At 58.5% G+C, this 19,164-nt stretch overlaps 1 protein-coding gene across 2 annotated transcripts in view; it reads left to right on the forward strand.

Moving 5' to 3' along the window:
- LOC128914844 (thymosin beta-15A homolog) overlaps positions 1-5,966 on the forward strand; it is a 195,681-nt gene extending 189,715 nt beyond the window's left edge. Inside the window, exons 1-3 of one of the 2 annotated variants that reach the window (XM_054214487.1) lie at positions 4,458-4,547; positions 4,927-5,031; positions 5,455-5,966. In XM_054214487.1, the coding sequence (XP_054070462.1) occupies positions 4,932-5,031; positions 5,455-5,492 (138 nt within the window). In that variant the 5' untranslated portion in view covers positions 4,458-4,547; positions 4,927-4,931 and the 3' untranslated portion in view covers positions 5,493-5,966. Of the gene's footprint in view, positions 1-4,457; positions 4,548-4,923; positions 5,032-5,454 lie in introns of those variants that run through there. The other variant, XM_054214488.1, reaches the window with a different exon arrangement.
- The last annotated feature ends 13,198 nt before the right edge of the window (positions 5,967-19,164 follow it).

Below are 19,164 nucleotides of genomic sequence, written 5' to 3' on the forward strand. Positions count from 1 at the left end.
AAACCTGAATAGATTAGCAAGTTACAAATAAAGAGTTGCTGAGTATCTTGCACAAAGCTAATGGTCACAGGCAGCAGGATTATGTCCTGGGAAGCATTTGTTCTAACTAAACCATGATCCTTTCTCATCCTGTGTTGTAGACTCGGAAAGTATAAATGAAGTCAGAAGGGTGAGATGGCAGGTCTAGAGAAAGGTCTTTGGCCTTACAATAGGCTTCCAGGCCTGGTTTCAACATTGCTTCAGGAAACATGACCGTGGCCTCAGATAGACTTTTCCTGAGGATCGCTACCGTCATTCAGCTGTTAAAACATATTTCAATACTGGTCAGTAAGTGAACTTGTATATTTATTTTTTTTCTTTAAATAGCAGGGTGGGGCCGATGTGGGTTTTGTCAGGGTGATGTAGCAGACTTCACCTTCCTTAGAGAAGAAACAGAACCTCAGCTTTACAGCCAAAAATTTGTACCAGGGTGACCATTGCTATTGGTTTGTATATACTGCTTTCTTAGTTACTTCTATAAAACCTAGGGGTTGGAGTGAGGGAGGGCGCAGACTTAAAATGCTGTATGACAGCACTGGAGCTCTTAAAAGGATGGGTGATACACAGGGTATGAGAACAGTCCCAAGGAGGTCAAGCTCTTCTGCTCTGGAAACCTTCCGTTTCTTCCCTGAATTAAAAAAAAATTATTTTCTAATTGCTAAACCTGTTTGTAGGCAGGTTGTGAATACTGACCAGAAGTGACAGTTACACTATCAGAGCAAGTATGGCTGCCTGTATCCCATGCATATAGTAGAATTAAAGCATTCTTCTCCCTGCTCAGGACAGTTGTGGATGTACCAGGCAGCCATGGGAAGGGTGTGGGCTGGGAGGAAACCAGCCCCCGAGGTGTGAATGGCAGAGAGCCGAGTTCCTCCAAGTTTGGGAGCGATGCAGGGCTGCTCATCCTTAGCCCAGGCAAGTTCAGCTCCAGCAGCATCAGCCATGCTGTGAAGCGCTGGTGCGATCTTGAGCTACCTGCTGCAGTGGAGGCGATTCTCCAGCCCGTCCTGGGGAGCTGCTGGAGTGAGCACTGAGCACGCAGGGTGCTCTGGGGGTGAACTCCGTGGTGTCTCCTCAGGCTTTCTTCACAACTGCTGAAGAAATACCATAGGAAGCAAGTCATTACTCCCCCAGAATTAAATCCCAAGTAATTTGCTGTGCTTTTTTGAGTTGGAGAGCTGGAAGAGCAGGACAGAGCTATGGCAGCTCGCTGTGCCACAGGCAGAGCCGGAGCGTGGCTGCAGGTGTGCAGGTGCTGGGAACTGATGCCAGTGGCTGTCTGCTGTAAGAAGGGAACCCATCAATCAGAAGTTCTGCATCTTAGCCCAGTGACCTGCCTGGGTAGCTGAAGCTAACGCTCAGGGTGGGGATGCCTCAAGCTACCGTAAAAGCTGGGCTTGCCATTTGTGCCTTGCAGGCAGTGGGACTTGTCCGCTGTTTGAAGCAAGACGAGACACATCCCAAATTGCTCTCCTGCTGTTTCTCCGCGTACGGATGATTTCTCATCTCCTAGAGTTGGTGTTCCTGTGATCTGCAGAAAGCAGCAGCTTGCCTTTGCTGCCCCTGGTCAGTGGGAAAGTAGTAAGGGTTAACAGAAAAGCCCTTTTCTAAACTGCAAGGAGCAGCAAAATCCAGGGGATGAATGAGCCCTGGTATAAGACGCAACAGCCTGAGTGTGCTGGCTGCCTTCCTGGGGCTCTCTGCTCCTGCTCCGCTGGTAGGACAGGAGGCTGGGGTTAAAAATGAGCAGGAAAAAGTAAACTGTGGCCCTGGGGAGTAGAGGGACTGGCTCCCAGCTGGGCAGTGGTGGCTGAAGGGGGCTTGGGTCGGTGGTGCCCTGCCTGTCCCTGCAGGCAGGAGGCTGAAAAAAAAAAACCTCTGCGATCAGATAGAGAAAACCTGCATCCCCCTTCCTGTAGGAGAGAATAAAGCGTTCCTGGAAATGGCCATCAGCAAGGCTGTATCTGAGCCCTGACAGCCTTGTTCTGTGGGAGATTTAAAACTCATCTAAAATGGCTGGCAGTCGTTCTTTTCTATTTCAGGTCAGGGCTGGTTTTGCTTTTCCCCCTGTCTGTTGATGTCTCCGTTCTTTTGTTATAAATTATTGAAAGCAGAAATACCAAAATGCATGAGAAGGAAGCAGGCTGTGCAGTTAGGGGAGGCTTTGCAAATTTTTCAGGGCGGGGGGGGAGCTCTTTCTGGGGTATAAGCTCCTTTTTTCGTTCTTTGTGCAAGATGGGTTTTAAACCCTCCCCAGCAGCAGCAGCCCCACACCTTCCCTGCTGGAAACACAGAGGCTTTGAAGCTGCTCTGGCCGTGGTTTATAGGAGCATGGGGGTGCCTGCGTGGCTGTGGCTGGCTCGGGGAAGGGGGAAGGTCCCTGCCTGCATGGCCACCGTGGTGGCTTTGTCCCCAGACAAAGACCCTGGGGTTTGCAACGCGCTGCAGCAACGAGGAGATGCACCGCAGGGGCTGCGCCTTGGCTGGGGTGGGTGCAGCCGATGCTGGCGAGGGGCTGTGCGCGGGGAGGACAGGGATCGGGTCCTCTCGCCACTGGCTGGGGACAAAACGCCCAGCAGACTGTGCAGCATCCGCAAAGGAGAAGCGTGTGGAGAACAGGGAGGGAAAGAGAGGGAAGCTGGGGGGAAGGCGGGTACAGCTGGAGAGTAAACACATGGTAAAGCACTTGTCTGACTATTTGCATAAAGGCAAAAAAAAGGATTTCCTGCTTTAATTTTGAAACTGGGTGGGTTTTTTTGTCTCCTTTTGGCTGTGCAGGAAAAATGAGCCCTTTCTCAGCTCGCAGTGGGCTTTGTGATGCCGCCTCTGCAGGGTGGGTTTGAAGGATGCTCCTGAACGCAGCCCTGCCTGGGTTTGCTGCTGCTGGCTACGTGGCACCCTCCAAACCTGGCCCTGGGGGGTCGAGGGGGCCACAGCACCAAAGCTAAGCTGCTCTGGGAGCAGCCTGGCCTGGGGTTCCTCCTGCGGCTGCTGCTTCTCCCCCTGGGGGACGGGGACTGGAGGCTGTTTACCATCCAGAGCACTCTTAGAGCAGCAACTACATCTTAAGACCTGGCCTTAGACTTTGGCTTTTGCCTTTTCTGCCTACACCAACCATTGGCATTTCTTTATTTCGTTGCTGGCTGGAGCGGGAAGGTGCCTGGCTCCTCAGGGCTTGCTGCAAAGGGCCACCTCCGGCCAAGACCTGCTGTCGCTGGAGAACACCGAGCCCCCCCTCCCAAGTCGGCAGTCTTCTAGCTGAAAAACACAAAGCAAATGTTTCCTCAGGCTCGCTGGGGATTTTCTCTGCAAAATCTCCAGTAAGCCTGGAGAGAAACCCAAGGCTGGCAGGCCGGGAGGAGGAGGAGGCGGGTGCGAGAGTTGCTGCGTCGCAGCTGCTACCCCTGACGCTCTACAGCAGGTCCCTGCTCGCTGTGACACCGGCATCAGAGCGGAAGGGTTCTGGCAAGCCCTCCATGGGGGTCAGGGTGCTTTTTATTCCCCCCCTCCTCATTCTCTTCAGCACCTATGGGACCCTACTGCAAGACCTCCCAGGCATCCTGGCCCTCCAACCACTACCCATCCTGGTGGCCAGCGTGCAGGTAGCCCCCAGACCACCACTATCCTTCCTGCTCCCCAGCCCAGCTGAGAACAAATAAACTTACACCAGCTTTTTCACCCCAGAAGGTATTTTTTTTTCCCACATGCATCCCAGACCACCTGGTCTGTGCTGACTGCCCCCCAGGCTTTCTGCACCCTATTGCCTTGCTACAGCCAAGCCAGAGCCTTGGCCTGCGAGCGTGGGCTGCTCCTTGCCCACCCAGCTGCTTTGGTGACCCAATGTCCCCAGAACAGGCCATGGCTGGAACCATTGTGGCCATCATGGCCATGGGTCAAGCAAAGCAGCAAAGCGTCTTCCACAGCTGTGAAAATACAGTGCTATTTTGATCCCAAAGGCTCGGTTTTTTAAACTGATTCCTCTGCAGCAGGGTGGGTGTTGGGGTGGAGGGTGGTGGCCAGTGGCGAGTGTACCCCTGGCTGCGGGCCACCTGCTTCTGGGGAGGGTTTGGGGCCCAGGACGGTGGCCCTGGGGTCACCCGCTGCCGTGGGGACCACCCTCACCGCCGGCACCCGGGTGCGGGGAGCGGGGCCGGGGGTGGGTGTCCGTGTCGGTTCCCCCCCCGCCCCCCCGCCACGGGTGACACTGTCGCTCACACACCGCCCCGCGACACCCCGCGCCCCCCGAGCGCGCCCCCCGCACCGCCCCGCCCCTCTCCCCCCTCCCGCCGCGGGGCACCTCGGGAGCGGTAGTTCTCCCGGGCGGCCGCGCGGCGCCGGCAGCCGGGGGGAGGACTACATTTCCCAGCAGGCTCAGCGGGGCGGCGGGAGCCAATGGGCGCTCGGGCTGGGCGGCGGCCGGGATATATAAGGCGCCGCCCCACGCCAGGCGCTCCAGCCTCACCTGGGAGCGCAGCGGAGCGGGGCGGGACGGAGCGGGAGAGCACCAGGTGCGGTACCGGCCGTTCCGCCGCGGGGGTACCCCCGCCGGTGGATGCGGGGGGGACTCTCCAGAGGCGCCCCTGGGCTGGGTGTCCCGGCTGCGTGGGCTGGTGAGGGCGGGGGGGTCGCCCCCGGGTGGATTGCGGGCACCTGGACGGGGCGAGGGAGGGTCCCCATGTGGTCGCCCAACCGGTGCGGGGCCGCCCGGAGGCGGCGGGGAGCGGCGCGGTGCCCGGGGCGGCGGCGCGCCCCGCCCTGCGCTATTGTCCGCGGCGGGGCCGGGAGTTGGCGGGGGCGGTGGCGGGGGGGACCGGGGCGGGCCGCCTTTGTCTGGCGGTCCCCATCCCCGGGGACCTCGGCTGACCTCGGGGGCGGGGGGTCTCGCAGGCAAAATGTGCGACAAGCCAGACCTCTCGGAGGTGGAGAAATTCGACAAGAAGAAGCTGAAGAAAACCAACACGGAGGAGAAGAACACGCTGCCCTCCAAGGAGAGTGAGTGCAGCCCCGGGGTTTGGCTTTGGGCGGGGGGGGCCGGAACACGCGTGGGCCACGTCTGGGGCAGTGGGTGCCCTCTCTGTCGAGGTGCTTTGGGGCAGTTGGGCTCGGACCCAGTGAAATTGGGTCCCTCGGGACCCCCAAACCGACAGGTGAGAGGCTGGGGTACGGCCCCCCTGGGGCATGGGCAGGATCGCCTGCGGAGGGACGTGGCTCCGAGCTGTTGCCTCAGGGCATGGCTTCCCCCAGGAGAGCTGAAGGCAGGTGCCCAACCTGCTGTCACCCCTGCATGTGTCACATCACCCTCAGATTTGAAGTGTTTGTCTACCCCACTTGGGGATTGCTCTGCAGCCTTCTCCAGTGGGTGTTCCCACGAAAAAAAAGAGCACCAGAGACTAATGGACCTCACTTCTCTTGCAGCTATTGAGCAGGAGAAGGAATGTGTGAAGTCTTCCTAGAGCGAGATGGCCTGGCAGGAAGAGCTACCACTTGATTTATTTTTTTTTTTTGTGCTTTGAATGAAATCATGTGTTTTTTTTAAATTTACATCATGTACGTGTATAGAAAACAGCTGCATCACCTAACCCACTGTCCCACCTTGCTGGCAGCTTTGGCGGGTGGGGGTAACAAAGGGTGGCCCCCATTAAAGTCCATCAACAGCCTGACCCAACCCTGTCTCTGCCACTCAGTCAACTCCCGTTGACAGCGCTGATCTCGCTCCAGTGCAGTGGGGAGATGAGCAAGGGCTATGGAGGCTCCTGGGGATGGACCCCTTCAGCCTGGGGGAGTGGGGAACCTTTCTGACCTGGCCTGTGGCCTGGGTCTGTCTTGCATACTTCTTCACTGACGGTGTCCTGTAGCCTCACAGTTTTTTTGTCTTCCTTGGGGGAAAAATGAGAAGTTTATTATAAAATAAAAAATGTAATGACCTACCTATGGCTTATGGCTTCTTCTTTGGCAAAGGTTCAGGTTGTGGCCTGGCTTGCCCTGGTGGGGGTGGGAAGGTCTCTGCCTGGGACCGAAGCAGCAATGATGGTTTGGTGTTGCTCAAAGGGTGATATGGGATGGTTCCCTGCAGGGTGAGTCCAGCTTGGTGTGTGTCTAGGGCTCAGTTCCTGGTGGTCTAGGGGAGACCGGAGCTGGGACTGTGGCCGGTGTGGTGCTGGGGTCTCAGCTGGCTGAGGCCACTGTGTTCCACCAGCAATCCCTGCCACCATAGCGGCTTCTTGGTGCATCTTGAAGCAGAGGCTAACCTGGGCCTTCCTGCTGAGCCTCCTGCTTCAAAGTGGTTTGTGTCCCCTGCCTGAAATGTTTGTGGAGCTGGGCTGGCTCCTCACCTGCATGGCTGGGGGTGCCTGTGCTGGCAACGCAGATGCTGGCTTGGATCCTGCTGGCGCTGCAGCCAGGCTGGCTCTGTCCACCTGGTTCTTGGAGCAGAACTCTTCCATCGCTGCCTGGCACAGCCTTTTTCTTCACCTTGAGCCAAGGTCCACCCCCACCCTTTGTCGAAGGAGGTTTTTGCAGCCATGTAAGGATGGATTAATGCAGTAGACCCCTTGGATACCCTCTAGGCTGATTCCCAGCTGTGCTTTGCAGGGGTGGAGATCCCTGTGTCCTCCAGTACAGCATGGGCAAGGGGGAGCTGGGGTCTGACATTGCCTCCAGGTCTATGCTGAGGCTTCCTGGGTGCTGCCAGGATTTCCTCACCTCCACCTGGCCTGCAGGGTCACCGAACGGGCTGTTTGCGGAGGAGGTGGAGGCAGACTTGCCAACTAACAGTTTTGGCCAGTGTCCCTGGCGAGCCTGGTCAGCTGGAGACAAACATGGGGCTGTTGTGCCTGTCTGGACACAGTGCCTATCTGCCTCGTACCTCCACCCACGCTGCCTGCCAAGGGCTGCAAATAACGCTGCTTGTGGGGCTGCAACTGCCTTCACCTCTTAAAAAGCAGAATCGAAAGAGCTGAAGGTAAGAGGTTGGTATTTGTGTGCTGTCAGGGCAGCGTGCGGGGCTTTCCGCGGGGTGAGGGTGGTGGGGAGTGGTGCTGGGGCTGCTGCTACACGGGGCTGAGCACTGGGCAACTCAGCACATGCCAGGGTGGCTGTGGTCCCTCAGCACTCTGATGTCCCCAGGTCAGTACCCTATCCTGGATGTGGGAATCCTTCTCCCAGTGCCAACTGCCGGGGTGGGCTGCCATGGTGTCAGCAGCCGCTTATCGCCCCGGCAGGGCTTGTCCCTCCTCCAGGGGTGGTTTCTCTCGGTGGGCAGGGACAGGCTCAGCCCTGTGCTGGGGAGGGAGGAGGGGGCCCCTTCGGACCCTTCTGCGAAAGCAGAAGGTAGAAAAGGTCAGGTCAGCAAGCGCTGGGCTCGGGAGCGGCAGGCAGGGCTTGCAGACCACTAAAGGTCAAGCACCTTCTCGCTGCTTCAGCATTTCCCCCTCCTGCAGAGAGGCTTTGCAATCCCTTGGCCACTTGATGCGCCCAGGCTGGGAGTCGGGTCAAACCCAGAGGTAAAGCCAGCCTCAGCCCTTTCCCCGTCAACCAGAGCATCAACTGAAGCTTTTGGGATGGAAATACAAACTGGCAGAGCTGATCTCTTCTCCCCAGTGGGGCTTTTGGGGACAGGGAGGTCTCGGTGGCACCCTGGCTGCTCCCGACACCACCCCGGTACCTCCCCCTCTTAGTCATGCTGCAAAGGGCCACTCTGCGGGCATGGAAAACCACCGGTCGGCTTATCTCTCCCTGAGTCACTCCGACCTCCGCAAGGTCACGGCAGGAGTGTCCCGTCCCTGCCACCGCCGTGCTCACAAAATCCTCCCCCTCGCCCTGTGCTGCACAGGCGGCAGCAGAGACTTTGCCCCGGGGTGCCAGGCCCCTCGGGAGCCTGCCGACCGTGCACCCCCTTCCTATGGGGCCAACCGGTTCCCCAAATGACAGGGTGGCTGGTGCCAGGGGCTGGTGATGCTCCAGCGTTCGCCCCCAACCTGTGGAACCAGCCCATGGAACCACCTTGCTGCATCCCGGGGAGCCACAGGGTGAGGACGGGGTGCAGACGCCCCTGGGTTTGGGTTGTTTTTTCACTGTGGCCACCCCAGGGACGCCGCGATGCAGGTTTAGACGTGGGGTTAAGTGCTGGCACAGCTGGGTCTGTGCCCCGAGGCAGCCGCTCCAGGGGCTGGCAGCCCCAGCCTGGCCCCGGGGACACCATTTGGAGCTGGGGGCAGCTCCCCAGCCCTGGCAAATCCATCCTGGTGGGTCGTATGGCTGATGCGCCTGCGTCCAGCCAAAACAAGGGCAGCCCAGGCGCTTTTCCGACCCATATCCCTGCCGGAATGGTGCACAGGGAAGTATCAGACGCATTGCCCAAACCCTGTATTGTCAGGTCTGAGGATAAAGAGAAAGCTGCTTTGCAACCCAGTGCCCAAAATGTCCCTGTTGCCAGCAGAGGATTAGCCAGCAAGGGGAGAACCATTACAGAAAAGCCTTTTATACCAACACTCTCCCTCCCTGCCTGTGCTGGACCTTCCCCTTTTCACCCCGACACGCATGGGCACACGACTGCCAGTGGCGTGGGAGGCCAGGATGCCTGCCAGGCTGATGTCCCCTAGAAAAGTGGTGGCTTTGGCAGCGTGGGATGCCCCAGCAGCCACCCATGCATGGAGGGTGCCATCCCAGGAGCTGGGCCTTCCTGGCAGGGCTTGATGCCGCCTTCCCTCACTGGGCACCAGGGAAGTTATATATGTCAGCTCCTCCCAGCAATATCCATGCCTCTCCTCCTGCTGCTCCTGGGGCGGTTTCTTCCCGTGGCTGGATTGGGTGGTGAGCCGTGGCCGGCATTGCGGAGGAGGGAGGAGGAGGCTGAGTCACCGGCAGGAGGAATTTGGGCAAATACCTAATGATCAGCAGAACGGGGTGAATTCAGATCAGGGCTTGTGACTGGGATGGGCATCTGCCCCTGCCGCTGCTCCCAACCCCTCTGACTCAGCCAAGAGAGGATTTGGCCCTGTATACGCATGTGTGGAGGATCATAATCCCATCTCTTGCAGGAGATGCCGGAGCCAGCCGGTGCACAGCCCTGCTCCGGGCACCCCGGTGTCCCCCTGCTCCCAGCTGCGCACCCACCCTGCCAGGCTGTGCACCCTCCACTCATCCCATGGCACTGTGCTGGCTTCCAGCGGGGATGGCCCACTGCAAAGGGAGGCTTTTGCACGCCGGCAGCCGGGGTTTTCCCTCGGCCGCTCTCCAGCTGGCAGCCCCTGGAGCTGCGGCAGAAAGTGGTGAAAGCCAAGAAGTGGTGGTGACAAGGGCCTGGGGCAACCCCCGCGTTTGGACGGTGGGAAATGGCCAGCCCCAGCCCGCACCGCAGTCAGTCCCAGCAAAAACCCCCCTGGAAGGTGCGAGTTTGTCACCAGAGCAAACAGGATAAGGCAAAGCCAGGCTGCGCAGCTGGACAAATGATGCAGCTCCCCAACGTGTGTGTCCTCCCCCACCGCCGCTCCCCACATCCCCCGGGGAAAAACATGTCACCACCTCAGTGTCACTCGGGTCAGCCTTTCCCTGCCAGGTCTCCCCTGCCTGGGTGGACACACTGCCAAGCGCAGAGCCCAAACCCCACGGTGGCGGTGGCGGAGAGGGGAGGCGAGGGGGCAGCAAGCACGATCTGCCGGGGAAAACCTCTGCTAGGAGTTGTTGGGGAGGACGCGTGCGTGCGTGCACGGGGATAGTTACATTTTTGGCTGTAACAGGGGAAAGCAGAAGAGACCGAGCAGTAACAGGGAAACGAAAGTGTTGTGCGAGCTGGTGACCACGGTCCTCTGGGAATGGAGCTGATGGGAGGCCACCACGGGGTGGGAGAGTGTGTGCGGTGTGCTGCTGTAGGTCAGACCGTCCCCTGGGGACGCCCAGTGACACAGGGGGAGGATTAACAGACATACTGTCCCCATCGTGTGGCGGGGAGCAGCGCTGTGCCGGACACCCCCTGTGGCCGTGGGGCAGGAAAACCGCTCTCCCTGACCAGTGGGTGCAAAGGCACCGTCACAGCGAGCCGGGCGCCTCTGGACGCCCGCACAGCCACATTCGCCCGCGGGCTGTGCGGTGGCCAGCAGAGCCGGGCTGCCACCCTCGGCGCACACCAACGCCTTCCCCAGCAGTAGAGAAGTTACTGCTGCTTCCCAAATAATGCCCGGGAGGCCAGGTTTACCAGCAGGAACTTACTCATCCCCTGCCAGCGAGGGCTCAGCCCTACTCACGATGAACCAGGAGCGCTCAGAGCTCCCTGCCCTCTCCTCCAGAGCCCCGGCGAGGACCCGCCAGCACCCAGCTGCGAATAAAACCGGGGAGTTCCTGCACTGAGCTTCCCGCGTTCTCTCGGGTGGCTGCTGGCGCAGGGGCGCAGGTGGGAGCAGCTTCGCCGCATGCCTTCGCCCAGCGGCACGCGTGCTGCTGGCGCCTGGGGGTGCCCAGCCCTTCGCTGGCTCACAGCCCCCTTCCCAGAGCGGCCAGAATTAATTGCTTGTTTCTGGTGTCCCCGTCCCCCCTCCCTGCCCCGAGTTGCATTCTGCAGATTCCCGCGGGGCCGTGCCGGGAGCTGCAGGAGCATGTGGTCCCGCAGGGGACACGGCTCCGGTGTCCTGCGGCAGCGCCCGCACTTGTGCCCGAGCCGGGGCAGCTGATGGTGGAGAGGAGCACTTTATTTTAGGAAGCAGCTGGCTCACACAGGAGACATTGTTTATCGTCTTTCTTCCCCCTGGTGCTTTATTACAAAGGATTATGGCATGAAAAGCCATTTTGTTCCCCTGCTCCCAGTGGGTAGCCCCCACTCCATGATTTATTCCTCTCCTCAGGCAGCAGCTGGGGTACAGCACCCTGGGGAGCTGGGGGGAGATGAGGTGGGGGCTCAAACCCATGGCAGTGGTGGCAGCAGAGGTGCCAGGGGTGCCCCAGACCGCTATCATCGACTGCGTGATGTGAGGAAACCTCGAGGGGAGGAAAACCAAACCCAAAGCCTTTCCGTGGTGGGTGTCACCCATGAAGCGATGTCACCTCGCTTTGTTCGGGCAAGGCAGAGGTCGGTGTCCTCTCCCTAGGGACACTGCTGTCCCCAAGCCTGGGTGTCCCACCGCCGGTGCTGGTGGCACCGTGTGGTGTCACAGCTCCAAACCTGCCTGGATGAGTCTGTGGGGGAATGTCCCGCTGCCCACGGGGAACCGGGGCCCGGCTGGGTGCGGAGAGTGCGGTGCAGGGCACGAGCTGGGCACGGAGGGTGCGGTGCAGGCTACGAGCCAGGGGTCAGCACGGGAATACGGCCCTTTGCCGCATCACCCAAAATCACCTGCGGGCAGGGCAGAGGCATCTCCAAAGCAGGGGCAGGAGCAGCTTCCCTTCAACCCTCTGCTCAGGCATTTTCCTTGCCAAGAGGCAGCCGAGATGCCATGTCCCCCTCCTCCATCCCTGCCGCCACAAAGCCAGCTCTGCCACCATGTGCCTTTGCCGTGAGTCCCCGAGCAGAGCCCGCTGCAGCAGGGACCAAGCTCCCCCCTGCCAGGCGCCTGCCAGCCGCCTCCGTGGCTTTCCAGGAACCAGCGCAGGAGCCATTGGCAGCAGATAAGCGTGTTGCAACAGACGCTTCATGCTGCCTCCCAAAGCCCCGACCACCTGCACACCTACAGCAGGGTAAAATTATGGCTGGTGTTTCCTCCCACGGTGCTACCTGCTCTGCCACCCTGTCACCCAATATGTCACTGATAAAGGGCCAAAAGGGCCGCGGGGATGAGGTGGGGATGGGCGAGGAGGTGAGGCCGTGGCGGTGGCACGCAGCTCGGCCGCTGCCAGCCCCGGGGCTGTGGCGGAGCTGGGACAAGCCCCCGCTTGCAGTGTTGTGTCTCGGAGAGGCGGCTCGGCAGCCCGGGCATGTTCCTCTCCCCGCCGCCTCTCCCACACCACTCCCAGCTCAGCCAGGAGGGACCTCATGGGGCCGCAGCTTTCACAGGGAAGGCTCCGACAGCACCTCCGGCACCCCAGCGCCACGGCGGGGAGGAGACGGTGAGGAAGCAGCTCCCAGTCCCAATTCCCCTGCAGTGTCGGCAGCCACTCCATCTCCAGCATGTCACCGGCTATGTGATCTTGCCGCTGTGGATGACTCTCTTCGGGGATGCTGCTACACCCCCTGAGCTACTGTTGCCTGTGTGGTGGCTGGCGAGTGTCGAGTTTGCAAGGCCTCAGCCCAGCTCACAAAAACCGCACAGGGCACTTCTTTGGGCAGCTTGAGCTGTGTGGGGTAGAGAGGCAGGTTGGGGGGGCCCCTTCCTCAGCTTTGCCCCGGCTATGTTGGTCCTGGGGGGAGAAATGGGTGGCAGGGTGCCTGGCAGCTCAGAGCCATGGGTTTGAGGGAAATGGGGGTGGCCAAGGCTGGGGGTGGCAGGGCTGTTCAGAGGGGGACAAGTGCTGGGGGATGTTTCAGAGCAGATACCACAGGCTGGAGGTGCCGCCGGGTACAGAGAAGTTGGGGATGGCCCATCCCTGGAGGTGTCCAAGACCAGGCTGGATGGGGCTTTGAGCAGCCTGGTCTAGTGGGAGGTGTCCCTGCCCAGGGCAGGGGGCTGGAACAAGATGATCTTTAAGGTCCCTTCCAGCCCAAACCATTCTATGATTCTATACAGGCCTTGGAGAAGCAGCTGCAGAGTGCCCAGCTGGCTGGGCACTGGGGTGGAACAAAGGAAGACGCCCAAGCCCCAGCTGCAGCGCAGGACGTGTGATGAGTTCATCGGGGCACGAGCTGACAGCGCTTCACGTGGCCACGGGCTGGCAGCAGGGATGAGGCTGTATCAGGGCTCCTTACCTTGGCACCGGCTTCCCCGTGTTGCCGTAACACCCAGAGCCAGGAGTGAGAGCCAGGCAGTGGGCATGTGTGTTGCAGCCTCTCCGTAGGGATGCAGGGGAGCCCAGGGGAGTAAAACCTCTCGTGGTCCAGGAGCCCAGCGCCCTGCAGAGTCCCTGCCCTGGTGCTGTCCCCGCTGCCCTGACACTCCTTGCCCAGCACATGGCTCCTGGGCAGTGTCCCCATCTCCAGCAGCAACTGGTGGCAGTGCCCAGGGCTGTCAGGCAAGCTTCTGTCCTGCCTGCAGCGCTGGGCCGATGCCGGCTCTCCGCAGGCTCCCCGCAAGCGTGAGGTCATGCCGAGATAAGCCCGTTCCTCCTTCGCCCTTGAGCCCAGGGCTCGGGTTCCCAGGCACCATGGGAAGCACCAGCCCTCCCAGCAGCTCCCCACTGCCTCCCTCCCGCTCCTCTCTCCCGGGGGCTCAGCAGGGACCCCCACTTCTGCAGTTCGCCTCCTAGTTAGTTCTCCCCTTGTCCCTGCCAGACCTCCTCAGGAGAGGGTCCAGACTCCTCTCCCTGCTGCGTGGCCAAGCAAGACATGCCGGGTTGTGCCACCAGGCTGTGTCACCGCACCAGGGTGGCAGAGCCATGGGGCAGTGGCTGTGATGCTGTTTGCAACCCATCATGCCATGGTTAGTCTCCTCGGAGGTTTCCTTTCACTCATAAAAGATATTTTTCTCCAAGATGCTGCATTGGGTTTGGCTGAGATGGAGTTAATTTTGCCCCTAGCAGCCCTCATGGTGCTGGGCTTTGTTTTGGTAGACAGAACACGCCAGTGCTTTGGCTACTGCTGAGCAGTGCTCCACAGCATCAGAGCTGTCTCCCCAACATCTCCCCGCACCAGTAGGCTGGGGGTGGGCAAGATCTTGGGAGGGGACAGAGCCAGGACAGCTGACCCAAACTGACCAAAGGGATATTCCATACCGAATGACATCTGCTCAGCAATTAAAGCTAAGAGAAAGGAGGAGGAGCCCAGGGGGCATTCATTATCTTGACATATATCTTCTGGGGCAATCGCTACGCGTATTGAAGCCCTACTTCCCGGGAAGTGGCTGGACATCACCTGCTGATGGGAAGTAGAGAATAAATCTTTTGTTTTCCTTTACTTCTGTGCACGACCTTTGCTTTTACTTTATTAAACTGCCTTTATCTTGACCCACAAGGGGTTTTTTTCCATCTTATTTTCTCCCCTCCCACATCATGCTGAGCAGGGGAGTGATAGAGCGGCTTGGTGGGCACCTGACCTGCAGCCAGGGTCAACCCACCACAGACCTTTTTGGCACCCAACGTGGGGCATGAGACAAGGGCAATTTTGTATTAATCGTGCTATAGCTCTAGTAGTTAGTAAATAGTGAGGTTCTGTGCGGGCCATGGAGTTTCTTGGCTGCACTGCTTATTTTGCTGAGCTTGGGAAGACATTAGCACAAATAATGGCTCCATGCTTGCCCTGGCATTGGTGGCCTTGCTGCGCTGGAGGAGCTACCTTGTGGAGAGGATGAGGGAATACATGTCCCTCTTCCTACCCAGAACTGATGTGGTTGGTTTTATTGTTGTCCTGACGTCCTTTCTTACCCTTATGTGAGTTGTTTAATACTACTAATTAACACTCCTGGCATATTACGGGGTTTGAGGAATCTGGTGTCTTCCTCATGTAAGAGAAGACAACTTTTGGGTGAGGCAATAGTGAAATGTGCCCTGAGGCAGCTTGTCCCTGGGCGATGGGGTGAGTGGAAGGATTTGGGCAGGTCCCTAGAGTGGTTATCACCTCCCATCACCTGGGACTTCATACCTGAACAGCCAATTAACCCTGGCAAACTGACGTGCCACCTGATAGAAGGGTGCCTTGCCTGTCCCAGTGGAAACCAGCAGCTTCCAGCACCGTACTGGGACCTGGCCCATCCCTACCGAGACACAGTTCACTACTGTCAGAAGACTGTGCGGTAGGTCTTGGGCCTGACCAGACAGAACCAAATATGCAAAATGTACTCTACACTGTGGCTGGGGAGCATGGTGTCACCTGGAGCCTCTGGCAGAAAACATCAGGAGAAACCCAAGGTCACGGGTATCAAGGATACTGCACCCCAACTGAAAAAGAAATTCTAGCAGCGTATGATGGGGTTCGAACTGCTTCAGAAGTTGTTGGTACAGAAGTATATCTCCTCTTGGCACCGCGATTACCCGTGCTACACAGGATGTTCAAAGGAAACATCCCCCCTACACATCATGCAACCAACGCTACATGGAGTAACATTGCATTGATCATGCAACAAGCTCGACTGGGGAAACCCAACCACCCAAGAACCCTGAAAGATATCATGGACTGGCCAAAAGGCAGAGATTTTGCAGCATTGCCTGAGGAGGTGGCTCAAGCCCAAGAGGCACTACCATATAATGAGCTATGACAAAATCAAAGGTGTCATGCTTTGTTTATGGATGGATTCTGTCCTGTTGTAGGAAACCATCGGAAGTGGAAAACTGCTGTGGAGAGTCCCACACGACAAGTCATTGAAGCCATTGAGGGAGAAGGTGAGTCAAGTCAGTTTGTAGAAGTGAAAGCCATCCAACTAGCGCTAGAGATTGCTGAGGGAGAAAAGTGGCCAGTACTCTATCTCTATACTGACTCCTGGATGGTGGCTAATGCTCTGTGGAGGTGGCTACAGTAGTGGAAGAAGACCAATAGGCAGGGCAGGGCCAAATTCATCTGGGCTGCTGCACTGTGGCAGGACATCGCTGCCTGGGTAGAAAACATCTCTCTAAAGGTACATCATGTAGATGCTCACATGTCCAAAATCTGTGCCACTGAAAAACATCAGAACAATGAAGAGGTAGAGAGCTGGGTTTTCTTGGTGGGTAATGCAGAAGGATGGGGACACACCCGGTGTGTGCCTCAAAGAGATTTAACCTTGGGGGAAAAATAATCTGTGATATGAGTTGTATGCTCTAGGAAGTGATGTAGCAGGAACGACCTGAACTGACAAAGACTGAGTTTTGCAAGGAACCAGACGAGTGCAACGATGACCCAAGCCAAGCTAGTGTTGGTGCCCAACAATTGAGCCTACTGCTTCTCCTGGCCTGAGCACCCATCCTGACAGATGGGGCCCAAGTCATAGGCTGTTCTTATGGACATTTGGAGGAGTGGAGGAAGCCCATGGAACGGGAGAATAATATATATCTGTTAAAGGACAGGGGAGAGTAGTTAATGAGAATGTATACATCTGTATGTTGGGTTTAAAGATGGTTTAAGTATGTAGTATAAGCTGTAGGTGTTGGTAAGAAAGGATTTCAGTAATGAGAATTAAATACAATGGGATGGTTAGAAGATATATATGTATTTAATTATGTGGAACCTGAGCATTATGCAAAGGGTATGGAATAAGGGGTGGAGATGGTACTGGGTTTGTCTGAGATGGAGTTAATTTTGCCCCTAGCAGCCCTCATGGTGCTGGGCTTTGTTTTGGTAGACAGAAAGGTGTTGATAACACGCCAGTGCTTTGGCTACTGCTGCATGGTGCACAGTGCTGTCTCTCCAACATTCCCGTCCTCACTCCCAAAAGCCAGTAGGCTGGGGGTGGGCAAGATCTTGGGAGGGGAAAGAGCCAGGACAGCTGACCCAAACTGACCAAAGGGATATTCCATACCGAATGACATCTGCTCAGCAATTAAAGCTAAGAGAAAGGAGGAGGAGCCCAGGGGGCATTCATTATCTTGACATATATCTTCTGGGGCAATCGCTACGCGTATTGAAGCCCTACTTCCCGGGAAGTGGCTGGACATCACCTGCTGATGGGAAGTAGAGAATAAATCTTTTGTTTTCCTTTACTTCTGTGCACGACCTTTGCTTTTACTTTATTAAACTGCCTTTATCTTGACCCACAAGGGTTTTTTTTCCATCTTATTTTCTCCTCCCTGCATCACGGTGAGCAGGGGAGTGATAGAGCGACTTGGTGGGCACCAGGCCTCCAGCCAAAGTCAGCCCACTACGGATGCCAGACAGGTTGTCACCCAGCCTGGGGAGGCAGCCAAGCTGCACAGCCACCAGGAGCCAAACCTGCCCAGGCACATCCCTGCTCCGACGAGCAGGTCACCTTCCAACGGCTCCCGGTGCCCGTGGCTCAGCCCAGGGCAACCTGAGGGCCCCTTGAGCACCGGCACGGTCAGCTGCGGCCACCTGCCCTGTAGTGTCCTTGGGACATGTTGCCCTCCCTAAGCCCTGCAAGCAGCATCTCCTGAGGCTTTGGTGTTTGCCAGCCCTACCAGAGGTGGTCCAGGGCATCAGGGCACGGCACGGCGCTGCTGCTGAGCACCTCTTGCCTTCGCAGGATCTGTCCTGGTGGTTCTATCTCGCTCAGGAGGTGTCTCGCCCCTCCTGGCCTTGGTGTTCCTACACGCTAAATTAGATCTCTAATAAATAAGTAATGACGAATAATGGGATTAAACGGCTGCCGGGCAAAGGGGGAGGCGTGCCGTGCTTGGAGGCTTGCTCTGGCGGCTCTTGGCAGGGCTGGCACGGGGACCCGGACAGGTTCAGAGCGAGCCCCGGTCGGTGGTGGGACTGGGTCTGCCGCCAGTACCAGCAGCACCCTAGCACATACATGGGTGCCCCAAATGAACGCCCAAGGAGCACCCTCATATTCCCTGGGCTCCCCCGGTCCCAGGATGCCAGCACTCTGTGCCCTCGCCCCGCCGCCCCCTCCGCACCCCCCTCCACTTCCCTTGTTCCCCGTCTCCTCCGACAGATCACCGAGGCTGGTATTACTATAATCCCTGGCTTAATTTAAATCCTCCTCCCATCTCATGTTTTTCCATGGGGGGAGGAGGAGGGAATTGAGGCACTTTCATGGCACCCGCTCAGCCCTGGGGCGGCCAGAAAGCCCTGGGTCTCCATGCGAGGGGTCCCCGCTCTTGTCCCCCTAGGGATGGTGCCCAAGGCTTCCTGCAGCCCCCAGCGAGAGGCGTCCCCAGTTTTTGGAGCTGTGTCTGGGTGGGCACGAGGCTCTGGTGGGAAGAAGAGCTGACAACGCCTGGGGGGGGCAGGTGGCTCCTGCTCCCCAAAACCCCCCTGCAGCCACCCTGGGGTCTGGTCCCCTCCCCTCGCTGCCTGCCCCAGGCTGGGATGACCTCACCACTATTTTTCCTTTCAACCATCTGAAATGTTTGCATTTGCTGCTCTTCCCCGGAAACCCCATTCTTTAAGACATTCTCCCACGGGTGACGGTGAGGGTGGGGGGAGCCGCCCACCTTCGGGCAGCTGCCAGCCATTTGCCTCCCTCAGCACTAAATGGGGAACCAGGGAGAAGCCATTTGGGGAATTTGCTAATTTATTTCTGTCCATCCCTCATGCGCAGCAGCTGCGGGGCTGGGGACAGCCACCACTGTCCTGCGGTGCCATTGCGTAGGGGACTGTGTTCTGCAGGCAAGTAAGGGGCTTTTTGTGGCAAGGGTGCCATGGCCTCACACAGGCTCCATGGAGGCCCCAGCGCTGCGACCGGACACCCCCTGGTCCTGCTCGCCTGACGCGGGGCGGGCGTCCCACTGCCCCTGCCCTCACAGCAGTGGGGTGACGGTGTGGGGACAGCGGGGAATGAAGTGACAAAAAGGGGATGGGAGGGGGCTGTGGGGAGGGCAGTGAGGGGACAGAAGGGAACAGGAGGGGACTGAGGAGGGCAGTGAGGGGACAGGAGGGGACAGGAAGGGACTGAGGGGACGGGAGGGGACTGAGGAGGGCAGTGAGGGAACAGGAGGGGACAGGAAGGGACTGAGGGGACAGGGGGACTGAGGAGGGCAGTGAGGGGGCAGGAGGGGACAGGAAGGGACTGTGAGGGGACAGGAGAAGACTGTGAGGTGGGCAGTGAGGGGACAAGAGGGTACTGTGAGGGGACAGGAGGGGACTGTGAGGAGGGCAGTGAGGGAACAGGAAGGGGACAAGAAGGAACTGTGAGGGGACAGGAGAGGACTGAGGAGGGCAGTAAGGGGGCAGGAAGGGACCGTGAGGGGACAGGAGGGGACAGTGAGGTGGGCAGTAAGGGGACAAGAGGAGACTGTGAGGGGACAGGAGGGAACTGAGGAGGGCAGTAAGGGGACAGGAAGGGACCGTGAGGGGACAGTGCAGTGGGCAGTGAGGGGACACGAGGGGACTGTGAGGGGACAGGAGGGAACTGAGGAGGGCGGTATGGGGACAGGAGGGTACGGGTGTGAGGGGAGCGACGGGAGGGAGCGGGGCGGTGCGGAGCGGGGTGACGCTCGGGCGGCAGGAGGGGA

This window comes from Rissa tridactyla, chromosome 9, assembly GCF_028500815.1.
Source record: "Rissa tridactyla isolate bRisTri1 chromosome 9, bRisTri1.patW.cur.20221130, whole genome shotgun sequence".
Classification (NCBI taxonomy): domain Eukaryota; kingdom Metazoa; phylum Chordata; class Aves; order Charadriiformes; family Laridae; genus Rissa; species Rissa tridactyla.